A 27873-nucleotide genomic window follows, 5' to 3' on the forward strand; every position below is an offset into this window, starting at 1 on the left:
ACTTTTCCACATTTGGTTTACATCCACTCATTACTCAACTCACCCACTTCTTAGGAAGAACCTTTATATATAGATATAGACATATACTAGTATTAAGTTTTGCAGCTCATTTTTATATTCATTCTCGTCGAAATGTCCACACTCAATTCTCTAATTCAAATCCTCATCTTCTCCAGCATCTTCCTCTTATCTCACTCCACAGGCCTCAACTTCACCTACCATGGATTCAACGACACCATTCTCAGTCGCGAAGGAGCCACCGTCACCAAACCAAACGGCGCATTACGTCTCACCAACACCTCAAAATCCGTCATAGGCCACGCCTTCTATCCATCTCCAATCCGCATCGCCAACTCCTCCTTCACCACGCATTTCGTCTTCCAAATCAACCCCGCCGCCGGCGCCGGCCGCGGCGGCTACGGCCTCGCCTTCACTCTCTCGCCGGCGCCGGCCTTCCCCGGCGCGGCGGCAGGGCACTACATGGGCGTTTTCAGCGATTCAAACAACGGAAAAGCCTCAAACCATGTTTTAATGGTCGAATTCGACACCGTCAACGGCTACAACGAGAAGACGGATGCCGAGGGGAATCACGTCTCAATCAACGTTAACGGGATGGATTCCGAACTCGAAGTTTCGAAACCCGCCGCCTTCCTCCCAGAAGGTTCTAGAGGGAAGGAGGAGGAGGTTTACTTGGAGAATCAGGGTCCTGTTCAAGCATGGATTGACTACGATGGAACTGGAATCAGCAAACGTTTTAATGTAACAGTAGCTCCTTTTGGAGTTAGCAAACCGATTCGGCCTTTGATGAATTTGGATTTGGATGAGAAAAATTCGGATGTTTTGTTGGAAGACATGTATATAGGATTCTCTGCTGCAACGGGGGAGAAATCGAGCTCTCATTACATCTTAGGATGGAGTTTTTGTCTCAATGGGATTGCTTCTCAGCTCAATCAATCTCTGCTTCCGGTAGTTGAGGTTGCGGAAGCATCATCTTCGAGTGGTGGTAGTAGAGTCAGGACTATACTTATTGCTACGTTTAGTGTGGCGTTGTTCGTGTTGGTAGTGTTCTTGATCGCCATGGTGTTCTACCGGAGAGTGATGAGGTTCGAGGTTTTGGAGGATTGGGAGGTCGATGCACCTCATAGGTTCCGGTATAGGGAGCTTTACGTCGCGACTAAAGGGTTTCGAGGGAGTGAGAAGATCGGAGAAGGGGGTTTTGGTGCTGTTTATAGAGGTGTTTTGCCAACTACGGGAGGTGAGGTTGCGGTGAAGAAGATCATGGCGAATAACTCGTTGCAAGGCATGAGAGAATTCGCAGCAGAAATCGAGAGTTTGGGGAAGTTGAGGCATAAGAACTTGGTCAATCTTCAAGGCTGGTGCAAGCACAAGAATGAGCTTGTTATAGTCTATGACTATGTACCAAATGGAAGCCTTGATTCTCTCCTTTACAATAGTAGCTCTGTTTTGAGCTGGGAGCAGAGGTTCAACATCATCAAAGGCGTCGCGTCCGGGCTGCTCTACCTGCACGAGGAGTGGGAGCAGGTCGTGATCCATCGTGATGTGAAGTCGAGCAACGTGTTGATAGACCGCGATATGAATCCAAGATTAGGTGACTTTGGGCTTGCGAGGCTGTATGATCATGGGAAGAACTCACACAGGACGACGAACGTTGTGGGCACCATAGGCTACATTGCTCCCGAGCTGACCAGGACGGGGCAGCCCTCGACGAGCACGGATGTGTTTGCTTATGGGATTCTGCTACTTGAGGTCGCGTGTGGGCGGGCTGCGGTCGTGTGTGAGGCTCACCGGAACGTGATCTTGGTGGACTGGGTGGTGGAGTGTATGCAGAAGGGGAACATGTTTGAGGCAGTTGATGGTAAGCTTAATTCAGCTTATGTGGTTCAGGAGATGGAGTTGGTGTTGGGGTTAGGGCTTCTCTGCTCACACCCGAAGGCAGAGTCGCGGCCGACGATGAGGCAGGTGGTGAAGTACTTGAATGGAGATGAGCTTCTGCCATTGTTTGAGAGATTGAGCTCAGCTGGTTCAAGAAGAGCCGATGAAGTTACAGCAAGATTGTTGGAATTAGGGTTGAGTGATAGGATTGGTTTTACTGGTACAACATCTTATTACTCCTATTATTCAAGTTCCATAGGGGCTATGTCTACCACTTCTTTTGGCTCTGGTAGATGAAGACACAATTTCTCAAGTATAGGTTGTCATATCTGATCATATTGGTGTATTTTTTCCAAGTGTAATTTATATTCTTGACCATTATAGAATGATGCATTGATTTGATTCGCTACTTTGTACTTCTTGCTTACTTCAGTGAGAAAGAAATTAATAACGGCAGAATTTGAATCCCACTCACCAATGAAGTCAACCACTCAACCCCAGAAAATATGTGCCAATCTGAGTTTTACTTGGGTTAATTTTTTAAAAAGAAAAAAAAAAAAAAAAAAAAAAAAAAAAACAAATACACCACACAAGATCTCAAAGACTTGAGGATATCAAGTTTGCTTTTACCCAAATATGAGGAATTTTAAAGATAAATTACCAAGAAAATACATGGGAAATACAGCTCCAATCTTCTGACTATAAGAAATCATTATCAATATCAATCTCTCCAATCTCACAGCATGTGAATGAACAATTTTATACGCATTATATAAAGTCATATTAGCAAAACTAGAAAATGAAATCTAGTCGCTCTTGGAAAATGTTGCAGCATGATTTCAAGCCACATGCACAGAGAGAGGGAGAGAGAGAGAGAGTTGTGATTTATATGGCACTAATCAAAGTCAAGACAAGAACATGAAAGATGCACAACACATTTCCTTGAAAGTTTATAAGGAAAACTTAAAATTACAAACTTATAATCCACTCCATGCACAGGATAGCAAAATACGAACTCTTAAAATGACCTTTGACCTTTCATAAAAATAGTAACTGGAATACAAAATGCATATCAGACTCAAAAATTTGTCATAACCAGCCGATGAATGTAAGTATTTCAATGTTTTAGTCCCTTCATCCACCATAGACAAGACTCGATTAAACATGACTCAATCTTATGAGGACACTGAAAATATGGCCTTGCCAAAACAGACAAAAAGAGAGCACATTTGCATGAGAAACAGTGCAGTGGAGGAAAAGGCTTAGCTACTATCTGAAAATGCTCGCCTTATCATCTCCTGGGCCCATATAGCTGTTGATTTCAGTTGTTCGTCATCTGTCTCGAGGCACTCAGATAACAGATTTGAGCAAAATTTGGTATCTTTGAACAGCATTTTTATGTTCGAACCAAGTGCATCTGCTAGATCACCCTGAACTGCCACTGCTGCCTTAGTCACATTTGTATCCCTGAGCAGAAGAGTCACAGAAGAACACATCATAAGAATATATAGAATGGGAGAATAAGCAGACAATTAACAAAGTGTATGTAAACTGATCAAAATACCTCTGTTCATCTTGTGCAACCAATTCAATAAACTGCAGGAGATGAGGGGCATGAGGGAGCATGAGTTCAGCTTTGGCATTTTTGAATCCTTGAAGAATTCCAGAATAAGCCTCGAAAATACTGCGCCTAAGCTGGTTGCCATAGTCTATCATCTCCTCATCGTTATAGTCCATCTGCGCACATACTTCTGATGCACTTTGCATCATGGGCAAAGCAAAATTGATATACTTCTCAAAGTGTTCACCAATTGCAAGAGCAATGTCACCAAAGCAGGAGAATATGGGAGGTTTAACCGAACGGTTGAGTTCAGCGCTAGACAAATCCTTGAGGAGGTGTGTCATGATCCCATCACAATATGGTAAGATCTTGTCATCCAAAGCACGACAAATGTCACCAACCACCCCAACTGAAATAGCACACACCTGATGCTCCTCAAAATTTTGTAAACCCATCTCTAGGTACTTGTAGAATTCTTTCATATACACTTCAAAACGTGGTCCAGTGGCATAGGCAAGAGCACCAATAGCCAACATTGCTTCTTCATGCACAGTAGTACTACGACAAGCAAAAACACTTAGGAAAAGTAACATGATCTGGTCAGCTGCCTGCATAATTATAGGCTTAGTCTCCTCAGCACTGCTTAGTGTTTGAATAATAACCTGAAGAACACCACAAAGAGAGGCTTGTAAATCTCCTTGCTGTTCTCTGTCATCAGATGACACAATCTGAAGACGTAAAGTTTGTTCCAACTTTGTCATGATAGCAGGGAGAAGTTTGACAATTATCTCAGATGTCTCTGAAAGGTTTGAACACCGAACAACCTCATTCAAGGTTTCATAAGCAGAAGATCTGAGTTTAGAGTCACTGCCATCTGTTCGCTCAGCAGTGGCAATTAAACTGCTCAAGATATCTGGAAGGAAAGGTGTGAGCATTGAAGAGCTTGGCCCTGCATCCTCGTATCCCTGAGCAAGGAAATAGAGAGCTCCACAAACCTTTTCTGAGACATGAGGAGCATCTTTTAAACTAGCCAATAAGACTGCCAAAATCTTCTGGAGGTTTGCCGGAGTAATGACAGAGAAACCAGTAGCTGGTGAATGTAGCAATTCAAAGATACGACCAAGGGTCCATGCAGTGGTATCTTTTACATGGCTATTCTCATCATTCATTGAATTGAGCAGAAAATCCAAACCAGCATTAACCATTGGAGATAGCTTCTCAATGCTTGGCCCTTCAAGGATTGAGCCAAATGCATATGTAGCTGCCTCACGGGACCGCCAATCAGGCTTGGATATGTTGGCCTCTACGAAAGGCATCACCAGAGTAACAACAGCATCCCCAACAGTCTTAGCAACAAGACCAAGACATGTGCCACCAGCCATAGCTAGATTCCAAGTTCCATCTTCCTGATCTTGGTCCTCATCCTGCTTAAGTAGGGTTTCAAGCAGCAGAGGAACTAAAGTCTGAAGAGCCTTTTCAATAAAGCGTGAGTGCTCCACACTTGAATCCCCAATTTCAGGGACCTCATAGTCTTGAAGCTCCATTTCTTCATCACAAATAGAGCTCCAAAACTCAACTGCTTGAAGGGCAATGGCCTCCTCATCTCCTTTGACTGCATTAGATGTAAGCTCAAAGATCCTTTGCATGTAAGGTTCAAGCACCTCGTAGTATGTAGACGCAATGGAAACAAGACACTCAAAAGCAGCCTGTCGGATCTCTGCCTCTTTAGCCAAGGCAGCATCACAGATAACCTTCATTATATAGTTCCTCTCCATTTCATTGTTAAAATTTGTGCGAGCAAATTCAAGGGCATTATACAGAGCTTTAGTGGCAGCCAGTCGAACTTCAGGGTTCGGCTCAGTTGTATTCATTCCTTGAACAACGGCTGTCAGAATAGCATTCACTTCATCTTGCACAAGATTTTCATCAGAAATAACCTCACATACATAACCAAGTGTTTCGAGAGTAGCTTGTCTCAAAGATGGGGATCCATCTTGTCTAGTCATGTTGGCAAGTAGTGAACCAACAAGTTCGGGCCACTCCTTTCGGGGTATTTCAATTGAAGCCACCTCAGCAACAACCTGCGCAGCAGTATGACTGGCCTCACGAAAAGTGGACCCGAGGGTGCTCAAGAGAGAGTTCTTTATCTGGGCTCTAAAAGAAATATCAATCTGAACCCATAGTTGCACAGGCTGTTCCTTTGTTGAAGAATCTTTAGCACCCAAGTCGTTCTTAAGGACAATACCAGCAAGTCTACGAGACTCGATAGGCTTTCCCTCATTAGAGAGCTCAACGGACAATGACAATAGATATTGTGGCAAGTTTTCCTCCCGAAACTTACAGAGTATAGCCTCTGCATCCTTCCGCACTTTGGCATCTGGTGATTGTGCAGCCAAGAGATACTGGGTAATATCAAATGACATTTTTCCTAGGAAAGAAAAGAAATATTCTGGGTAAACATTCAATAATTTTGTGAATAAATGTGAGAATCAATATCCTACAGTGTAGAAGACACAAGTATGCACATTTTAAATGAACAGATCATAACAAACAAAGTTAGAGATCATTAAGATGATATAGAGTAAAAAAAGGCCATCACTACACAATAAGCATATAATATTTCCAGACTCAACAGACCGCCTCAGCAACTCTATTTACCCAAAATCAAATTAATCAACGATTTTAACTATTTAACTACTAACATCACACACCAAAAATCACCAAACAACGATGTCTCATTCAATAATCAGAAAATACACTGTAGCTTTCTGAATTTTTGCTAACAATTCATATGTTCAACCACAGCTTAAAACCTTTCACCATAACTTCAAACACATCAACAAACAGATCCTAAGCCTAGATTCCACTGGAAAACCTCTAAAGCATAAAACCACAATTTAAATCGAAAAAAATAACAAAATGACAGAGAAACAAACTACGAAGATACATTCTTCAGATCCTACAGCCTATTACCTAAGCGACAAATCAACTCAACGGGAAAAATATAAATTAAAATAAAAGGAAACAAAGGAGAAGATAAATTACCTTAATTATAATATGAGTTGCAGTGGCAGCAGCTAGGTTTTTCCCTTCTGAACTGAAATCCGCGGAGTTTATCTCTATACTTCTTCCCTTACGCTTCCACAGTTGTATTGATGGAAACAAGTATACAGATTACAGTGAGGGAAACACCAAAGGTATGTAATTGAGTATGAGAGAGAAAGAGGGAGCTGATTTCGAATGGAATATATAAGCGGGAGCAAGGGTTAGGGAGGGGAATAGGAGTTGAATATAAGTGAGTTAACGGGCAGCAACTCGGAGCTGCCCGTGCTGCCCGCACGGCTCACATCCAAAACCCTAAAATCTTTTTTTTTTTCTTTCTACTTTTCTTTATCGATTTAAAATATCCCATTAGTTTTTTTTGGGGACTTTAATAAAGCTAATTGGTGTCAGGAAATGGCTTGCAGAGTCGCACATAGTTATTGTGTAAATAATTGAATCTATTTTTTTTATATGTGTATCCAAATTTATTATGTACAGTATAACAAATTTTACTGGTTGGGCCAATCTTAAATTATTAATAGAATAAAGGCGGGCGTATTTATTTGTTTGCTGGCCCATTGGGCCCATTAAATTTTATATTTTATATATGAGATCATCTTTTTATTAGATACAGTTGAGAAGAGATTGAGAATATTAGATAGAGTTTGAGAAGAGATTATTATAATTTTCTTAAGTATAATAGTCAATAAAGTATGAATTTGGTTTAAATTCGAGTCAGTTTCACGAATTTTGGAAATATAATACTATTAAATTATAGTAACCTTTTATATTTTTTATATTGTTCAATTCATGTACAAGACGACATATGTGGTGAGCATCATCAAAATACATTGTTGTGTATTATGATTGGACAATTGAAAATATCAAATTTCGTGATTTAATGTTCTATTTCCAAATTTATGAGATTTGACTAAATTTTGATTAAATTTCGTAATTCAATTAACTATATTTTCTATGTGCATTTTATCGAGTCTATTGACTATCATCCTTGTTTTCTAGTTGGTGTATTTTCTCCATCTAATATCTCACGTTACGAATTGACTGTGGAAAACATCATTTTTTGTTTCATGATGAGGCCTAGCTTGTAAATATCATTAGAATGCAAAGTTACAGTTCAAAAATAGATAGTAAAATAATAGAGTACTACGAAACAAATGATCTCTTATGCCAATTTACAAATCATCTTTCGACCTCATTGTACATACGAATTTATATACAACGTACTTCTTTTATACAAAAACAGTCTTCATAGCTAAAATAAACAAACAGAAGAGGAGTAATCTGATATGATCACGACCGTTTATGCTTCAAATTAGCGCCAATTATAGTGTCACAAACCGGACTTTTAATTTTGCAAGATTTTGGTTGCATTTTCCACGGCAAGAAACTAGCTAAGCCACACCCCTTCATCGACTGGTGCGATCTCCCTATGCTAACGGCTTGAGAAAACGACGAATCCGAGTACGGAGACCCCGAAACGGAAGTTTCTTGTCCATAACGGATTCCTCGGCTAGGGCTTGCGCGTCCGGCAAAAATCTCTCTATGATAAAATTCGGCGAACACCAATCGTCTCCTTCTGCCAACAGCAACGACGAGCTTCTGTCCTCGGTCGCTTTGCAGTACCCTTCCACGTCATCCACCGACTCCGCTAACGAAAATATGTCGATAGCATCGTTGTTTTCTTCACCATCACCACCGCCGCCACTCCCATCAAGATCGAGATCATCAACCCCAACCGAGGGCCGCCACCGGGCGGGCGGTGGTTTCGGGGGCGGCGGCACGTCATCGCCGCTCGAGTTCCCCCAGTCCTTGGGCTCGCCCGGGATCCGTTCCCACGAGAAGGGCACCATGTTGGCCGGGTCAAGCCTCGAACCGTAGATAGCGGTGGAATCGGAGACGCGCCTGGTCAGCAGAGGCGGCACGTTCAAGTTCAGCTTCCCGTGCACGATCTGATTCTTGGCTTCCTTCATGAATGCAGGAGAACCCAATTTGTGCACCAAATGCTTTAAAAGATGCTGTAAAAGCCATAAATACTTGGGCAGTTGGAGCTGCGGGTGTCTCGTGTGCATCTAATAAAAGTTTTCACTTTAGATAGAAACAAGGGGAGAAACGACAGCCATCGACGCCGTTTTGTTGGTGCTGTTAGAATCCCACAATTCATAAATGTACACAAATTTGACACTAGGCATGTAATATTAGAGATTCTATAAAGTAAACAACTTTTTTTTTCTTTCAGCCAATTTCATTGAGACAGAAACTTGGTAAGTAATAAAGTAGGAACAGTTCTGCTGAATCCTACAAAAAATGGATGAAAAGAAAACAGAAGAGGAAAAAGATGAAAACAACTTCTTTTTCTATTTCCTTCTCTTCTGTGGCTTTTTCTGCTTTTCAATATACAATTTGCTCCTATTTTTGGCAAGATTAAGTCATGACGATACAAGCATAATCACTCTACCGAAAAAAAGGCTCAAAGGAGAGAGAACAAACAGATTCCCCCAAGAGTTTAGAGTTGTGATATGGAAACCATATTGGCATAGTTGCTGTCTTTCCATCTTTTACTCTTTTTGCTCCTCAGCCCGTTTTTGTGCTTTCCGATACAGCTCAAGTGTGTCTGAATGGTTGGGGTCGAGACAGAGGGCGGCCTCACAGTCTCGGATTGTGGAGACATAATCGCCAATTGAGTCGAGGAATGCTGAACGGAGATGAAGCAGCTGAAGGTCGGGCTTAAAAGCTAGGGCTCTCGTGAGCTCGTTTATGGCCTCAGCTTCCTTGTGGTCATCCATCAAAACTGGAGGCATATAATTAAAAGATCGATAATATAAGTCCCTATGAAATCATTATAGTCAAAAGTTCAGCATAGAGAATTTCTATACTCCTATTTAGAGAGCCTCAATCAAGAAACTACATCACATTCCAGTTTCAATCTAAAAAGTTTTGCTTAATCATAATCCTCACGTGAGTCCTACAAACATAGGATCCGGCATCAAGTAGTGAAAACGAGTAACGTTCAAAATTAAACCACAGTACCACACCTTCGGAAATTGTTTGAAAAAAGTGGCAAAACGAACACCTTCTATTTAGAACAGTCAATTCTGTCAATCTAATCATGGTTGTTCAAATTTTCATGATCATAATAACAATAACATGATATCAACAGGACTATATAGTTTCCAATCAAAAACAGTTATTGCAGGAATAATAAAAGTTGATGGGAAGCTAAAACTCACCAGCAGCCCGATATCGATATGGATATGTCCTCAGAGGGTCCAGTCGGGTTGCCATGCTCAGATCACTTTTGGCCATTTCACGGTCACAGTATTCTGAGCGTTTCTCGTAAGCTGATGCATTATCTCTAGCCTTCTCAATCAACTTCGTCATCTCATCATATGCAGTTTTCCGAAGATTTTTTAGATGATATACGCGGGCCAGGCCCTGATGTGCTCTTGTATGCTTAATGGTCAGGGCATTCGTGTAGTTGTCAACTGCATGGTCTAGTTTATCCACGTCTACATAGATACTTGCTAGATTACTCAAGGCCTGCATAACAACAAGGTCAGACCTATTTTTCAGGATGCAAATGGGAAATAACATCTAGTAGAAGAATTGACTCACCTGTCCTTTCCTAAGGCCATCGGAAGGGCACCTGAGAGCTTCCTCAAGAAGCTTGATAACATAGAACGAAGATTCATGATCTGTTGTTGTTTCAGAAAGAACATAGGCTTTCAGAAAAAAGGCTTCGAATGATCTCTGAAGTGAAATGGATTTTTCAGCTTTGGCTATAGCAGCTTCACGATAGCCAGTATCATATAAAATCCAGCCCTCGTAGATAAGCCTTTCATGATCAGAGGCAGCATGGTTTCGAGCCATTCTCAGGCTTCTCATCGCAGCCTTGTGGCAATTTAATCTGCAATAATGAAAATAGTTGAGACTCCTGGAAAAGCATTAAATCCCAAATACAGAACACTAAGAGAACATATATAATACAAACAGCAAATTTCACATTCCCCTCGACCGAAAATATATAAAAAACATAAGAACATATTAGCATGATCATATACACTCTGCAAAATACGTGTCTATAGTCAGGGACATAGGTATTTGCCTACTTACCGCAGTAGGAGGAGAGACTGCCTAAACCGTAACAGGCTTTTCCCGGGATCAATAGCCAGCATATGGTGTACAACAGCTAGAGAGCCAATATCATCTACTGAGGACCACCTATCATAGAGTTGCATCCAGCAATCCGCTTGATCACGCTGTTCGACAAGATTACATAGAAGCTCTACCAACTGCTCCCCGGGCATCTGGCCATGAAACATCATATAATGAGGGTCTAAAGTTAGGAGTGCACGGACATCTGTTAGGGCTCCTTCATAGTCCCCCAGGGAAATCAAGAACCAAGCACGGAGCTCAAGACAGTCGGGGGAAACCTTGAAACCAATTATCTTGTTGACTTCAGATATGGCAACACCAATTTTGTCCTCCTCCATCATGGAGACAGCTCTGTACTTGTACGGATAGGAAAGAGTTGGGTCCATTTCAGTAGCTGTATTCAAATCCATCATTTTTTCTCTACCACTGCTATATAGAGCTCGTTCTTGATACATCCAACCACAGGGATTGTAGTCAGAAAAGAGGGAGTTTGTCAACTTGAATGCCTTATACTTGTGCCCACGCTTGTCTTTTCCTCTTGCAACACCAATTAAGGAATACACATGACCAGCTTCAAAAGCTGCCTCGAACCATTTCTGAGCATCCTTATATTCTCTTCTTTCAAGCATCACACAACCCAACTGGTGGAATGCTAGCTGCTTCTGCCAGCTCTTGGTAGCACAATCTCCCATTCTCTCCAAAAGCATTACTGTTGCATTTGATTTCATGTTTTGTTCCATGGCTATCAGGCTCAAAAAATTGTAAAGCAAAAAGGACGCATGCCCAACTGCTGCTAGCCGTTGCAAAGCTTCTGAAGTACAGAAGTGTCTCAACACGTTTGGCTGCACTGAACACGACGGTTCCCTCAGAATCACCTGCAAGCAAGCCGCCACCAGCAGGTGTGCAGTCTCCTCTAACCCATAATCAATGAGTTGAAGAGCCATTTCAATATCACCAACAAGAGATGCTAGAAATACATCGCAAGCAGATTTTAGTTCATCACAGCAGAACCTATTAGCAAATGACAAGAGTTCAAGAACAACATTTGGATCAAAAGAATCCACACTCTTTATCCTACTGAAAACCTCAGCAGCTTTGATTGCCTTGGCAGAGATCCCATTCTGAGCGAAATATATTCTCTCCTTCTTCGCCTCAACAAAGTTACCATACAACATTGATTTAAACGGTCTAGAGAGCGAAGCAATCTTAAACCTATTGCATCTGACCTCATCCCCCCCAACGCAAAACCACATATCATAATCATCGTCATCAACAACATCATCAACCTCACCACCATAGCTAAGTGAGGTGGAGCACTCCTCATCGGATTCCAGATCTCCCTCCTCATCTCCGCCACGAAAACACAAACAATTATCATTTACAGACTCAGGGTTGTACCCTGATACCAAAGAACCCTTTGGGCACTCCATACTCCGACCACTACAATCCATTGCAGAAACCCCCAACAGCTCATCCTCCCGCCTCTCGTATCTCAACCAAGCCGAGAGTACAACCTTCGAATGCACATCCACAGCATGCTGCCTAGCAGAACGAAGACTTCTCCTAAACAATTTTGGATCAGGCAAACCCCTGAAGATCGCACATTGCTCCATATACATCTCTGATCTCTCTAATTCAGGGCAATTCTCAAGTCTCCTATACACATCAGCTAAAACCCCCACAAAATCAACAAATTTGAGAAACGGATCGATTTGGGGCTCGATCAGATCCGCCTTCGGAAGCCCATAGGCTGCAAGAGCCTCGGCCACAGTAGTAGAATTCCCATTGCTACTCTGAGAAACGTTCTGACAACGCTGATGAGGTCTGGACCTCACTGAATTAACCCTCAGATGTTCTTGCAATTGCTGCAGGAAACCCTCTTTTCCGCCGCCGCCGGCCGCTCCACCGCCGGCCATCTGATTAAGGGAATAAACCTGGGCACTTTTGCACCCATCAATCATATTCAAACCACGCATTGCGTTGAATATGTGTTGCTGCATCTTCCCTCAATCAAATTACCATCCTATAAATTATTGAAAAATAAAAATGCAACGGGCTTCACCTATATTTTTTTTTTTGCAAGAAAAGGAGATCAAATCATTACCTGCAAACACCACCGTTGACCGAGAAAGCCGAAAACTTTCCGAATCAAGCAACGTTGCCGCCAGGAATCCCTCTCTTTCCCGGCGAAATAATTTAAGAATTAAAGCAATCAACAAGCCCCTTCCACAGTCTTGGCTTCGGAAAATCTTAAAATTTGGTTGAGGTAGGAAGTGAGAGGTGGTGGCCGTTAATCCGCACGGCCACTCTCTCTCTATATCTCTCTCTCTCTCTCTCTCTGTTTCTCTCTAAATATAGATTATATATCTACAATCTTCCATACGCAGATCAACCGATTCATTTCTGTAATTGCCTTTATTTTTTTATTTGGTATTTTTCTGACATACAAAATGTGCCCAGAATTTTTTTAATCAAAAATGGGGGAAAAAGGAAAAAACTGCAATACCCGTTAGAAATGGATAGCCGCAGAAATTAATAAAAATAAAAGAAAATTATGGAAATCGAGCTCTAGGTTCTGCAATTCCACGGAGAAGAGACTGAAGTCACGCGCTACAATATGCGCGTGCGCGTGATCCGCTTCATGGATAATGTTGATTGGTGACTATGTGGGGTTTTGTTTTATGAAAAAAGCAACCTCAAATGATGAAATGGATAACTACTTGTCAATGGGCTTCTTTTACTATTAGCATTATTAATTGTGGATCAGGCTTTAGTAATGGGCCTGAGCCCATTTTTGGTTTCTCCCAATTGTTGATATTTTAATAAGCAAAAGTAATCAAAACCAACAAAGAAATCGAAAATTTTAAACCAAATGTCGGTTGGAATGATTGTTCATAGAACTTCAAAATTAATAGAATGAGTAATGAATCAATTAATTTCAAACTTCTTTTTATCTAAGTGTAAAATTTACATTAAAAATGAGATAATTACCTTTTAAATTACTACATAATTTTTCGTTGATTTATGATCAATCCTATAGCTTTTAAAATTGGAATGCACACCTTTTAATTTTTAAAAATTTTCCACAATAATTAAATTATAATTTGTAGATAAATTGTAATTAAAAATATTAGAATTTGTATTACAAAACGACAGACATACTTATTCTAAAATGATGCTATAGAATCTAGATCCGGATTAATAGGCAGGCAGTGCACGTATAACTATGGATCCTTGATTGAATCACAGCTGACTAATTAATTCAGACGATGGTCGTTTATTTAATTCATCTTAAATTAAGACAAATATCATAACGGTGCATGGGCTCACTCTTATTGTTGTTTGTTCTTATTCATCATTATCGATTAACTTTAGGAAAAAAATAAAGTTAAAAAATTCTTCATAGTAATACTCTTAAATTTTTAATCAGACTAATCCGGTTTTATTTAAACCAATTTTATTACTTACTAAGTTACCCCTATTATATTTTAAATCCTAAACGAAAATTTAATCTTGATATATAAATATCTCATTAATAAATTTACACAACTTCAGTAGTATATATATGAATCAAATCACAGATTTACTAAATTGTGAAATCTATATATCGTGATTTAGTAAATCAGTAATTATAATCTTGTAAGAAAATCTTGAAGCAATGGAATTACAGTAAGGGACATATCCTCTAATTAATAAAATATAAAAATCTTTAGTTATGTATAGTGCATGTGCATTAAAAAAGACTCATCCTACATTTAGCAAAAAAAAGAAGTATAGCTAGAGTTTAAGGGATGAATGTAAATAATGGGATATGGAGGTACATATAGAGGGTTTAAAAATATTTTTGTAAAAAAAATTAAATATCCCGATAAGGCAGATGATGGGCCCTATCGCCGCAATGATGGGCCAATCATGGCCCATGAAGATCGACCATGGCCGTTGGAACGGCCATTTGGGGGAGGCGAAAGAGGGCCTTTCATAGGCTCATTCTCCACAGTGGTGGCCAATCGTGGCCCCGGGAGATCGGCCACCCATTGCTAATGCTCTAAAGACTATTTTTAGTAGAAGATCGGCCACCCATTGCTAATGCTCTAAAGACTATTTTTAGTAGAATGAGGTAGTAGGCAATTTAGCTACATTCATTCACATTTGAGCCATTTGACAGTCATCCGCATCCTAGATCCAACGCTCCAAATCTAGTTGATGTTAGTATATACTGTATACACGGAGACGGTTCAATAATGTCTTTTGATTGTATATGTATAGCAATTATGGCATGCATAATTTTTTAACAAATTTTATTATTAAAATATAGTACGTATCAAAATTATTACAAATCTATAAGTGGAATCATTATCGAAACATCTTAAAATTTCAGTTGGAATTGTAAACATGTGTCCAATACTTTTTCAATAGGTCCAGTTTTTTTTAACTGCTTCAATTCTTTCATTAGTGCCAGTGTATGCAATCCGAAAAAAGGACTAAACATATATAAATTAAAATAAAAATACGAACTTAAATCTTGATCATAGTTTCTGAAGTAAAAGAATCTCTCTCGGTATTGAAGGGATTCCATTTCATAAACTGTGCAAAATTTGGATGGTCCAAAAAAACTGGGCTAGTTCGAGTAACAAAGAGACAAGAACATATAGATTTCAAAAGTTTAACTTCAAACGCATTTCAACTTCGATTTCTGAGCTTAATTTGCCCTTATCTAATTCAAAACAAAACATTTCTGAATACATTTTGGAGTCTGTGAAAACTGCAAATTTGAAGGTATAATTTCCACACATATATTATTAAGAACAACCACGAGCCAGTGTCTTGTTAGGGGCCACATGCTGCATGAGAGGGTTCGATTTTTGTTTCAGTATAGATTGAAAATATTTGATTTCATGCACAATATACCTATAAAGTATAAACAATGAATTTTTATCCACCTAAATATTTTATGATATATCTCCACATAAGTTTACGGTGTAACAGTCAAGAATGACTATTATAAACATGTAAATGGAAGAAATTTTTTTGACCTTTTTGGCAAGTGGGACATTGTGATCTGGATTCACATGAGTGCTAGTCACAATTATAAATTTATAATTGTCAAAACTTGATTAATACATGCAATATATACATATATAATATTATGAGGCCTAATGATTTCCATTAAAATATGAGAGAGAGAATACTTCATCTCCCTCTTAGGGTTTCATTCTATGTAGAAACATACACAAAAATTTTCAACTCTAAGAGACCTACAACTTTTCACTCTTGTGCTTCTAGGGTTTGTTTGATGATCATCCCATCTTCCTTTGCAATTTTAATCAGGTGATTAACACTATGGAAGGAAGTGGTGTGACAGAATGTTCTAGAACAAGCCCTTCTTCCGAGGAAAACGCCGACGAAGAGGAGGTGGAGACTCATGAAGAGACAGAGAAGAAGCCGCCGATTATTAGGCCTTACAACCGATCAAAGACGCCACGGCTGCGCTGGACTCCCGATCTTCATCGCCGCTTTGTTCAAGCTGTTGAAAGACTTGGAGGACTAGAGAGTGAGATTCAGATTTTTTTTTTTCTTGCAAGAAATTAAATCCTCATTTTTAAAACTTTATTTTTAGATTTTGGAATAAATTAAAGATTTTGATAAGGGGGTTTGAGTTTTTTGAGACTTTATTTTTGCTTTATAAAATAATTAAATTAAAAAGGTTGTGTTTGCAGGAGCTACACCAAAATTAGTGCTTCAATTGATGAATATGAGAGGGCTAAATATTGCTCATGTCAAGAGCCATTTACAGGTTAGACAAAGATCAATATCAATCATATAATTATTTACTCTTTTATAAATTGGAGTTTTGTTTTCTGGTGGTTTCACAGATGTACAGAAGCAAGCAGATTGATGAGCACAATTATCAAGGTCGAGATATAATGATTTCTAACAATAAAAAAAATTTGACTATAAATTTATAGGGTTACGAATATGGTGATCAATTTTTATTTTTGTTAAAGTAATTATTTTCTCCATTACAGGGATGTCTGGTAATGGCTTCTTTATAGGAGCAGTGGAACACCAGAATCTGTTCAATCTAAGACAGCTCCCACTTCTTCCTAGTTTTCACCAAAGACATTCCCACTTTAGGTACTATATTGTTTCAAATCCAAATCTTTATAACTTGGATTGTTCATTTTGAACATCTTATGCATAAATCTATCTTCTTTCTTGGGATGCAGCCAAAACCAAAGGTCACCAATTAATCAAGTTTTTCGCCCTATGCGAAAAGAAGCCGATATGATGAAAAATGAATTTGGGTTATTGCATAAGCAAAACTATAGTAATTATGATGATCATGTTTATTTCATGACATCTTCAAAAGGAGAGGGTGGTGGGATCAAAAGGAAGGCCTCAATGGTGGAGCTAGATTTGAGTCTATCCCTTGGCCAAGAATCAAGAATTGATGTGAAGAAAAATAGTGTTTCATCTGTGTTGATTTATAAGAAGATGAATGCAAGAGGAGAGAGTACTCTTGATCTGACTCTATGAATTGGATTTTGGCAATTCTAAGTGAGATTTTGAGGTACTTATTTCTATGTATTCACAGTGTAATTTGTCATTGTCATGTACCACACTAAGATAAGGCAAATAAGAGTTTTTTGTGGCTTCATTAATTTGGATGGCCTTGTTGTACTCTTCTTTTTTTGGGATGCTGAAAAGATATAGATATGTCGTTGGCTTAATCGTGCTATGATTCATTTTAAATTTTCAATAGTATATGTCACATTTATTTACTGTGACACCGACAGCATTCGCTTGGTTAGCTAAATGTATATTTCTATATTTTGGAAAACATGAATACCCTACCTTCCTGCCCCTTGCTCTGAATCTTTTGTGTTTATAAGTACTCCATATTTTAGAGGAGTACCATTCAATTTTTATACTTTGTAGGATCTATGGACATTCACTACCATTTCAAAAAACGAGATTTACAGACAGATTTTTTCGTGGGTAAACCCCGAAAATCAGTCGGTAATTATGATTACAAACGGATCAACAGCGTTGGTAAAAAGCATGTCGGTAAAAAATATAGACAAAAATGTTCGTTGATAAATTTTACCAACAAATGACTTTCTTCAGAAAATTTACGACGTCCGGTGCATGAAAATTAATGACGGAATTTCCCGTCTTGGTAAACTTCATCCCTTTATTCAAGTTAGATCCAATTGCATAAATTAAAACTCAAAGTTGCAAAATATCCAATTCATCCCTGTATTCCATTTTTTTTCCTTCTTCTACTTTGACGATATTAATGAACAAATTTGGTTCGATAATTTATATATGAATGCTATCAGAAGTTCAGAACTCAGATTACTGCATGAAGATATATGATAAGCTCAATGGAAAAAAGAGAAAAAAGAAAGAACGAAAAAAAGAGTTAAATGTGTAATTTAACCTGCATATATAAGTTATTGAGATTTTAAGATTCGAGAAGGAGTTAATTGGTTAAAAAAATAATAACTGAAATCTTTGTAGGGAGTCAATTAGCTCTAAATTGTAAGTTACACTAATTACTATGTGCCATGTTAATAATGTTATAGTGATTTTTCAAAAAAATACAATAATTTTCGAAAACAATAATATCTGTCCCATAAAAATATGGGCATTTCCATTTATGGAATGTTAACCCAAATTTTTACTAATATATATCAAGTTATTTACAATTCTACTATCATTAAAAAACTAATAATAATGAGAGTCTCATTATCCATTAACACTACTTTACCAATTTTGTCTTAATTCTTGTGTAATATCATATGCTTGTATTTTTTATGGGTAGAGAGAGTAGTATTTACTTTCCGTAATATTGAAAACTTCATTTCGTTGGGTAGATCCAATACATCCTTTTCGTTGTTTGTTTTTTTTTATGTATAATAAATTCCCGTATAGTACAAATATAATAAAAATGGGCAGACAGAGAGTATTGACAGTTGTTGTCATATATCTTGGTAAAATATCAAATCAGCATAAGGTATTAATTCTAAATAAACCTGAACTTAATAATAACCACAATAAATCAAATAGTAATCAATATAGAAACGACGCAATATCGTCTCTAGATTATCTTAATCTTACCCAAAATACAGCAATTAATAAACGGGCACATTTTTTTCCCATTTCCTTCTTCTACTTCCAGCTTAGTTAATTTGTATACTATTTCGAAACAGCAAAAACCACTCTAAATAAAAAATAAGAAATTCGAATAATGAAGATTCTTTCACTGGTAAAACAACAGTTGTTATGAATATTGTACCAATTGTGAAATAAGGAATATTTAGCGACAAATGAACTAAACAAACATACGCTTCTCCGGCGGCGGCGCTTCTTGCTTGGGCGAGCAGAAACGACGGCGTATGCACTGAAAGAAGAGGGCGACGACGAGAAAGGCGGCCAAAAGCGTGATTAGCACAAACATCGTAATTTTACCACCCGCTGCAAAGTCGCTCCTTTCCTTTGCCGACAACAACGGTATTTCCGGCGACAGCGACGGCGCCTCCGACAACGAAACACTCATGCTAGTAAATTAACGGCAAGAGACCTCTCTCTCACTCTCCGTCGTATTTATGGGACATTTTTAACTATGCATATCAACTTGCACCGCATCGGTACAATAGTGTTTGTCTATATATATAAGTGTATAATTATTTGATTTAAATGCCCCACGAATCCTATTTTTACACGTGAAAATATGTATTCAATAGAAAATGATAAATACTCTCATTTTCTATAATACTTATTCAGGAAAAAGCTAAAATTTCATTAATATAATCTTGTTACATTAATCGAATTCTTTCGTTATAAAATTATATAATTTCCTTAATTATATTCGAAGTCCCCTATTATAAAAAGAATGATAGTGCTATATTGGATATAGTTGCACGCTGGTTCATGCCTTGGTTTTATTTTAAGTGAAGATTTATTAATCATTGTTTGTGAAGAAACAGAGCCACAAATACAAGACCAAGTGAACCCAATGAACACGGCACCTAACTTGGAGTAGGAGAGATACAGACGGGTTAAATTAGGTGAAGATAAAAATGGAATATTGGCCCATAAATATGTTGTTTGTATTCGTGTTTTGCTTTATCGAAATTAGGGACATCAAAAATTGATATCTAGCGTGTATGTCACAACAAAAATATTCTACTAGTACATTATATACTTCGGAAAAATGGTTTGAATTTTAATATATACGTACTATTTTTTTATAGCATATAACTGAAACATAATTATATGGAGTACGTAATTAGATCTAAGTTTATTTATTCATAGTTGTACAAACATTTTCTTGATTCAAATTTAAATACTCCTATATTTTAGCTGAGCTAGGCGATTTATGGGCCGGCCCATTTATATTGGGCACAGTGTTTGCGGTAACCTAATGAAGTCAATTTTCACTGTAATATCCAGCAATTATTGAAAATCGATCTCTTCATTTCTTTCTAAGTTCATGTTGTTTATAAAATTGAGACAAATTGGTTTTAAATACAACTTATTTCCGAATTTAATTATATTTCATCACGAGTTGATAGATTGATTAAAAAAATATTAAACTCACAAAATTAATATTACCTCCGTCCAAAAAAAAATGTTTTATTATTTTGGACCGTCCTCCAAAATTAGACCAATTTCTAAATATAGCAAGTTTTAAACATTTAAAATATGGAGTATTAATAATGTGGACCCAAAATCCACTAACACTATTTCTCTTTTAATTTATCAGTTACACATTAAAACTCATATTATAATACTATATAATTATGTCTATTTTTAATGGACAGTAGTAATATTATAAATAAATAGTTCAAGCAAAGTGGCTTGTTTGACTAAAAGAGATGGAATTAGAGAATTATTATTAACGACAAAAGAAGCTTCATAGTTGTCTTGAATGACTTAATTTAGACGTAGAAAGAAATTATGGGTGGCTATTTTGATAGTATAATAACCTAGTAACCTATTATTTTATAGATAAAATATATTATTTTTGCTAAAATATTATTTTATATAAGCTTAATCTCATTTATATTGATACATGTTCTACAAAATATTATTTTATAGAACATAATCATTTTATACAAACATAATATCATTTTATTGATTACAAACATAATTTTATTCTGAAAAAATATTACTTTATTGAATATAAACATCATTTGTAGCAAAAATAATATATTTCATCTATAAAATAATAAATTATTAGGTTATCATCAAAAATAGTAGTATGTGTTATCATATGATTACATCCTTTAATGGTGAATTATATTTAGAGACAGGATTGTCAAATAAACTGTATAGAAACTGTCATAACTCCTATATCAAAAATATTTAAGAAGTAAATAAATCACACATCTATATCTTATCGATATTTTCATTAGTACTACTAAGATTAATATTAATACCCTGCCGAAAATTACAGCATACCAAAAATTGAATATTTTTTCTTCTTGTCCATATTTATATTACCTTCTCAAAAAAATCATAGTACTAATTTGTAACTTGTGAATTTGATACAACAAGCGATAAAGGGCCGTATGCTTCTAGATGACATGTAGCAGTTGAATGAATAAAAAACGAAAAGGTTGTTATTACAACTAATATAAGAATTTACCTTTCTTCCTCGAACATTCCATATATTTTCGTCCGACATTATCTTAGCCTTTTTTAATTAATATCTAGTACACATCACATTATAGTACGAACAAAATTCTAAGAATAATTTTTCTAAGTTCTAATAATGTCTAGTAGTTGTTTTCAGTTACGTACATATCGAATTATCCACGGTTTTTTTTTATTTATACGTAATATTTTTTGTCTTTGTAGATTTCTAAGAATATTAATTGGTCAAGACAATAAATCATGACCAGCAGCCACAAATCATAAGATTCCACGCGAAGCTTCATCCAATGTTCGAAACATTACAAAAAGACTTTGACTCTTACTTCCTTACCAAACTTTCTTCAGAGTTGGAATAATTTTCTCAATTATAATTAAGAACTTCATGGGTTTTTTCGGTTTGGATTAAATTGGTCTTGATAGCAAAAAGTATCATGATAAAGTTAGCTGTAATTAATAGTAGTACTCATACCATCTAATTTCACTATTTCAGATTATGAATTGATCAATTCTAACAATAAAATCATTAATAGAGGACCCCAAGTGATTTTGAAGAGTTGATGACCTTCATAGTAAACTTATACTCATAGTCATATTATGATTTTAATATGTTAAAGCATTAATCATCACTATAAAAAAACAATAATTAATTATTAGATGCTAATCAAGATTTGCCACCTCATCTTTTAATGTTGAACTTCTATTAGTATTCAAACTCCACCATCATTATTATTACTAACACCTACACTTCGTTTATTTTTCTTACTCAGTCAAAATAACGACCTTCTTTTCTTCTCTCCACACATTTCCCCCTAGCTCAATAAATAAATAATCAAAAGCAATAGAGAGATCCGATCACAAAAAAAAAACCGCAATTTCATTCAATCCAACACGACAATAACCATGACCGAAGCCTACCGGACCGTCAGCACGGCCGTGCCGGATTGGCTGAACAAAGGCGACAACGCGTGGCAGATGACGGCCGCGACGCTGGTGGGCCTCCAGTCGATGCCGGGCCTCGTGGTCCTCTACGCCAGCATCGTGAAGAAGAAGTGGGCCGTCAACTCCGCGTTCATGGCCCTCTACGCCTTCGCCGCCGTCCTAATCTGCTGGGTCGTCGTGGCCTTCCGCCTCGCCTTCGGTAAAGAGCTCCTCCCCTTCTGGGGTAAAGGCGGCCCTGCCCTCGACCAACAGTAATTACTCCTCCAACATATATCTCTTAGCTCACCACTAAAAAAACACTTTTAATTCTCACACTTTTGATATCGGCGCAGGTTCCTAACCGGACGCGCTGCCGTGCGTGAGAGCGAGCACTACTACGCTGACGGAAGCGTGGAGACGGTGATGAACCAGCCCCTTTTCCCGATGGCGGCGCTGGTTTACTTCCAGTTCACGTTTGCGGCGATCACGACGATCTTGCTGGCCGGATCGGTGCTGGGGCGGATGAACATCAAGGCGTGGATGGCGTTCGTGCCGCTCTGGCTCGTCTTCTGCTACACCGTCGGCGCCTACAGCCTCTGGGGCGGCGGCTTCCTCTTCCACTGGGGCGTCATCGACTACTCCGGCGGCTACGTCATCCACCTCGCCTCCGGCATCTCCGGCTTCACCGCTGCTTATTGGGTACTCCATAAATATCTTAATATACAAATTCATTTTATCTTAAAATTAGTTGATGATAAAAGGAGTGGACCCATGATAATGAGACTTTAGTAATTCCAATGATAAATGTGAAATATTTGTTTAATTTTTATTTGTCAATAATATATAGGTAGGGCCGCGATTGAAGGCGGACCGGGAGAGGTACGTGCCGAATAACATACTGCTGATGATCGCCGGAGCAGGGCTGGTGTGGATGGGGTGGTCGGGGTTCAACGGCGGCGCTCCATACGCGGCTAATATAGTGTCGTCGGTGGCGATTTTGAATACGAATATATCGGCGGCAACGAGCCTCCTAGTATGGACATCCCTTGATGTTCTCTATTTCGGGAAACCTTCTGTCATCGGAGCTGTGCAGGGAATGATCACCGGCCTTGCCTGCATTACACCTGGTGCAGGTAATTTTTTCCCACCACTCATTTGTTTTCGTACATTAATATATTATGGAGTAATTATGTGTGGGAACTATTGGGTTGGGATTAGACTTCAGTTACATAGATATTATGGGAAATTTTTAATTCTGTAGTCTTTTGTTTTAGGGTTAATTGTCCAAAAAAATCATCAAGTTTAATTACTGGTTGTTAGATCAAGCGGGATTAGTTAGATCAAGCCAGATTAGTTAGATTCCACCAACTGCGGGTTCAGTACACCTGTAATCAAATAAAAAAAAAAAGTAATAAAACAAACTTGGTCAGATATATGCGCCCACTTAGCGTCACATTTCTTTATAATGTTATAAGCAATTGATCCTTTTTCTGTAATTCGTGTAACATGAGATGGTAAAATTATGTTCATTGGTGTGTAACGTTGAAAAGTAAGAAGAATTTTGTAATGAACAGGAGTTGTGCAATCGTGGGCGGCTATTGTTTATGGAATGCTTTCTGGTAGCATACCATGGTTTTCAATGATGATTCTTCACAAAAAGTCCACTTTGCTACAAAAGGTTCGATTTTTAAATGTATATGTCACTCAATTTTCAAAGCTACTTGGCCTCTGAGAATATTAATTTAAATAAATACCATGTGATACAGGTGGATGACACACTAGCCGTGTTCTACACCCATGCGGTGGCCGGAATCCTCGGTGGCCTGCTGACAGGGCTGTTTGCGCACCCGACCCTCTGCGGCATGATTTTGCCGGTGAAGGGCACGAAAGGCGCCTTCTACGGCGGTGGAGCCTTATTTGGGAAGCAATTGGTGGCAGCACTGTTTATCATAGGGTGGAACTTCGTGGCGACGACCGTGATTCTTCTACTGATCCGACTGGTGATTCCGCTGCGGATGCCGGAGGAGCATCTCATGATCGGAGATGATGCCGTGCACGGTGAGGAAGCCTATGCTCTGTGGGGCGATGGGGAGAAATACGACTCCGCAAAACACGGCTGGCACCACCCAGGCCATCCGGAGGAGATGGCTCAAACTGGGCACTTTAGTGGAGCCAGGGGAGTTACTATAGAGTTATGAGTGATTTTCATTCTTTTTTCTCAGCATACTTGTAGATATGATTTGCTTTGTACACATTAGATTTGTGTGGTACATACATATCTTGATTGTATCGATATCCTACAACTGCATACAAGTCATATTCATAGAAAGCAATTTTTATTGTTCTAAATGGCATTGATCAGGAAGCTAGATCAAGAATTTTGGTACAAGGATAAACCTATGGGGTTAATTCAAGAATGTAGCTCAAATATCACTACACCAAATGATGAATGCACATGATGTAATTAAAATCCAACCATGGCTTAGCCGAAGCGTTCCCAGTTCTCAGTTACCCTGGTAGAAGATGGCATGGAGAAAGGATTAGTAGGTGGCGCATTGGGCTGGGCATGATAGGGAGCAGGGGCAGCCGCAGACGGGGCAGAAGGGGGTAAATATGTCATTTGAGAAGGGTCATAATATTGGGAAGGATCATAATATTGGGAAGGGCCATAATGTTGGGAAGGGTCATAATGTTGATAAGGGTAAGGTTGAGGGTGAGGGTAAGGGTAATGATAAGGTGCAGCATATGGCATGGTGGAAGGGGCTGAATATTGCATTGGAGAAGGGACGGCATAAGGATTGCCCGAATAGTTGTGGGATGGAAAAGTAGAAGGGGTCAAATGTGGGCCGATGGCAAAGTTAGGAGACGCCATGTTGGAAGGTGTAGGATATGGCTCTGGGTACATGGAAGGACTTGGCATAGGGGAAGGGGGATATGGTTGCATGACGGGAAGGGCAGAAGACAGGGTGGGGGTGGGGGTGGGGGTAGGGGAAGTTGATGGCACAACGGATGGGGCCAGAGATGCTGAAGGAGTGGGGGACGAGGAAGTTGCCACAACAGGTGGAGCTGAAGGGGTGGGGGAAGAGGAAGTTGCCACAACAGGTGGGGCTGAAGATGACGAAGAATCAAAGGCTGTCCACTCAGTGGACACGGTCACATTTTCTTGAGTATGGTTAGAGGAATTCGAGTTTCTTGACTTCAAGGCATCTAGTGTCTCTACGATGTTCTGGACCCGACGTACCTGAAGATTAACACGTTCAAGTCAACAAAACAACAAAAACCTAGGGCTGAGAAATGAAAATTATAAATTATAAATTTAGTGAAAGCTACACTCTTTCTTAGGACTGTAGGAGTAAATAGGGAAGAACAACAAGAAACAATCATTGAGCGCATAAGGTCCCTAAGTTTTCAGTAGAGAGTGATGCTAGTTATAGTCATAATTAAATCTTCGAGAGAAGAGATATGCATGTGCAGAATAACACGAGCATGAGCAGCCAAGCCAGATAACTGGAGGTTTGTGCATTTTCATCATTTAAAATGCCAAGATTGAAGGTTGGGATCAATTATAACCTAACTTACTTTTTCGAAGTAAAACCTAACAAAGAAAACTGACCTCGGCCTTCCTCTGGACTCTTCCTTCCCCTTCAGCATCGATGCCATCCAGTTTAAGCAACTGCCTCATGAGCATCTCAGTCAAATACGTAATCTCCTTATCATCAACCTCCTTCCCACTGTCAATAACAGCTTGCAATGCAGAAACCTAGATTCAGACGATGAAAAGCCACTTCATATAGCCAAGGATGAATAAAAAGAATAAAGCAGACATGTGAAATAGTACAGAAGTAGATCAAATCAACCTGCTGCTCAAGATTGTTGATCTCTTTCCTGGCTTCGGCAACAGCTTCCTCCCCTTTTGAAGCCACCGGGGTCTCTTGAACTTCTTCGGAGACTGGCTGCGCACATACCGATTCCACAAGCAGCACTTCAGAGTTGTCCTTCAAACCAGCTTGTTGAAGACTCTCTCCATCTTGTTTTTCTATATCTCCAAAATATAGTTTGCAAGTCTCGGGATTCAAACCGAGGCTTTGAGAAATGACACTTTTGAGATAACCTGAATACCGAAAAAAAAAAAATCAACCAAAACAACCTTCAGTATGTACATTGAATTTTTAGAAAACACTGTATAGTCATCTCCACAAAATCAGATGATTCAACATCCCACGCCATTTCTATTTCACGACATGCAGATACTAGCAAACATCGCAATATTTCTTTCTGTAAACACGACAAAACCAAGATCAGGGGAAGTTTCATCAAGTTCAGTTTTTAGAACACATCACAATCAAATTCAACTGTTCAAAAAACTTAAAATCCTCAACGACTAATGGTAAACACATAATCACATCCAATAGTGAGAAATGCACGGACAAGATATACTAAGACAGTAAGGCTCATTTTTACTTTCATAGCATCAGTAAGCCTGGGCATACTAAACTAATCCCACTTGATCCAACATATATATGTAAAATGAGACTATCCTCAAAATTAGTAACCCAAAGTAATAAAATCTTCTAATCCTACTATAAAAAAGGACACGCATAGGGGGTGTTTGGTTTGCAAGATTGTATCTCGAGATTAAATGTGTGGTGGGTTACTATTTTATCTAGAAAACCGAACACTATATACAGTACATGATTTCACCAAATCTAAAAATATAGCAAAAAACAAACTTTATTCAATCAAATAAATTAGTCACGCAATACTGCAGCTTAGAACCATTTCCACCCAAATTTCCAATAGCTGAAAAATACTTTGAAGTCTGAACTCAACAAATTAAAAACAAAACTTCTAAATAACACAACAAAGAAAATAACAGCTCCACCGATAAAGCAATCAAAAACGGATTCACAAACAAAATTGAAACTAAATTGTTAGGCACAGCGTAAGAACTAAACAAATCCAATTGATCACAGAGTGCAAAATAAAAAATTGAGTACCAAAATTGGAGTTTGACGGCACGGCAACTTCATATTGGTTGTGCCCATGAGAGACCTTTAAGCTGGTAACAGCGGACCCATGCCCTGGGATCAAACCCAGCCCGATTACTCCACTCCTCCTGGAGTTTTCCGGGCTTGGATTCAAACTCTTCATCGGCGAAATCAGCGGAGAATTTCGCGACAAAATTGTTTCTGACTTTCTCCACCGGTTGCAAAATCTTCAGACAATAAGATCCCGACCAGCGCTCTCTCCCGTTACAATCACGCAATTTCCTACGGTTCTTGCGTAAAATCGTGGGGTCCCTCTTTGGTTTTTATGAAATCGACAGTCCGCCCGCTTTTCAACCCAAATTAAAAGGCTATTTGGGCCTTGTGCTGGGCTGAAGCCCAATGAAAATTTGAAGTTTAAAATGCGTAATTGCTTGAGCTGGATCCAGAGGACATACTAGATTTACCCTAAATCATAATTCGAGTATCATCAATAGTACCTCTGTTCATAATAAATCTCACGCTTTTCTTTTTAGCTATTCCAAAAAAATGTCACATTTTCTTTTTTAGAAAAAGTTTTATCTCACATTAATATAAATATATTTTCTCTTTCCACTTAATACACAAAACAACACC

General features: G+C 38.6%; 6 protein-coding genes across 7 annotated transcripts; 3 read left to right on the forward strand and 3 right to left on the reverse strand.

Annotated features, from left to right (window-relative positions):
* Positions 1–102: 102 nt before the first annotated feature.
* On the forward strand, positions 103–2302 carry LOC125219217 (lectin-domain containing receptor kinase VI.4-like). The gene has a single exon (XM_048121129.1). It carries the CDS (start codon positions 133–135, stop codon positions 2188–2190), a length of 2058 nt encoding a protein of 685 aa, XP_047977086.1. The 5' UTR covers positions 103–132; the 3' UTR covers positions 2191–2302.
* A 510-nt stretch (positions 2303–2812) lies between these two features.
* LOC125219216 (importin subunit beta-1-like) lies at positions 2813–6705 on the reverse strand. Its single transcript, XM_048121128.1, has 3 exons — positions 6500–6705; positions 3458–5882; positions 2813–3360 (listed from the first exon to the last, which is right to left on the reverse strand). The coding sequence occupies exons 2-3, from the start codon at positions 5875–5877 to the stop codon at positions 3156–3158; spliced, it is 2625 nt and encodes an 874-aa protein (XP_047977085.1). The 5' UTR covers positions 5878–5882; positions 6500–6705; the 3' UTR covers positions 2813–3155.
* A 2148-nt stretch (positions 6706–8853) lies between these two features.
* On the reverse strand, positions 8854–13177 carry LOC125221717 (ethylene-overproduction protein 1). 2 transcript variants are annotated; one of them, XM_048123931.1, is made up of 5 exons: positions 12774–13177; positions 10628–12663; positions 10130–10421; positions 9745–10054; positions 8854–9305 (listed from the first exon to the last, which is right to left on the reverse strand). In XM_048123931.1, exons 2-5 carry the CDS (start codon positions 12643–12645, stop codon positions 9073–9075), a joined length of 2853 nt encoding a protein of 950 aa, XP_047979888.1. In that variant the 5' UTR covers positions 12646–12663; positions 12774–13177; the 3' UTR covers positions 8854–9072. The 2 variants fall into 2 exon arrangements, with proteins under 2 accessions (XP_047979888.1, XP_047979887.1); XM_048123930.1 differs by having other exon boundaries at positions 10628–12692.
* Positions 13178–15871: 2694 nt separating this feature from the next.
* LOC125224476 (two-component response regulator ARR18-like) lies at positions 15872–17456 on the forward strand. The gene is made up of 5 exons (XM_048127879.1): positions 15872–16220; positions 16387–16463; positions 16543–16582; positions 16696–16804; positions 16897–17456. The coding sequence occupies exons 1-5, from the start codon at positions 16010–16012 to the stop codon at positions 17204–17206; spliced, it is 747 nt and encodes a 248-aa protein (XP_047983836.1). The 5' UTR covers positions 15872–16009; the 3' UTR covers positions 17207–17456.
* Positions 17457–22080: 4624 nt separating this feature from the next.
* Positions 22081–24601, forward strand: LOC125221669 (ammonium transporter 2). Its single transcript, XM_048123862.1, has 5 exons — positions 22081–22524; positions 22606–22951; positions 23100–23385; positions 23827–23930; positions 24019–24601. Exons 1-5 carry the CDS (start codon positions 22235–22237, stop codon positions 24448–24450), a joined length of 1458 nt encoding a protein of 485 aa, XP_047979819.1. The 5' UTR covers positions 22081–22234; the 3' UTR covers positions 24451–24601.
* Positions 24572–27549, reverse strand: LOC125221670 (arp2/3 complex-activating protein rickA-like). Its single transcript, XM_048123863.1, has 4 exons — positions 27250–27549; positions 26110–26363; positions 25866–26012; positions 24572–25493 (listed from the first exon to the last, which is right to left on the reverse strand). The coding sequence occupies exons 1-4, from the start codon at positions 27401–27403 to the stop codon at positions 24735–24737; spliced, it is 1314 nt and encodes a 437-aa protein (XP_047979820.1). The 5' UTR covers positions 27404–27549; the 3' UTR covers positions 24572–24734.
* Between the last annotated feature and the right edge of the window lie 324 nt (positions 27550–27873).

This window comes from Salvia hispanica, chromosome 4, assembly GCF_023119035.1.
Source record: "Salvia hispanica cultivar TCC Black 2014 chromosome 4, UniMelb_Shisp_WGS_1.0, whole genome shotgun sequence".
NCBI classification, from domain to species: Eukaryota; Viridiplantae; Streptophyta; class Magnoliopsida; order Lamiales; family Lamiaceae; genus Salvia; species Salvia hispanica.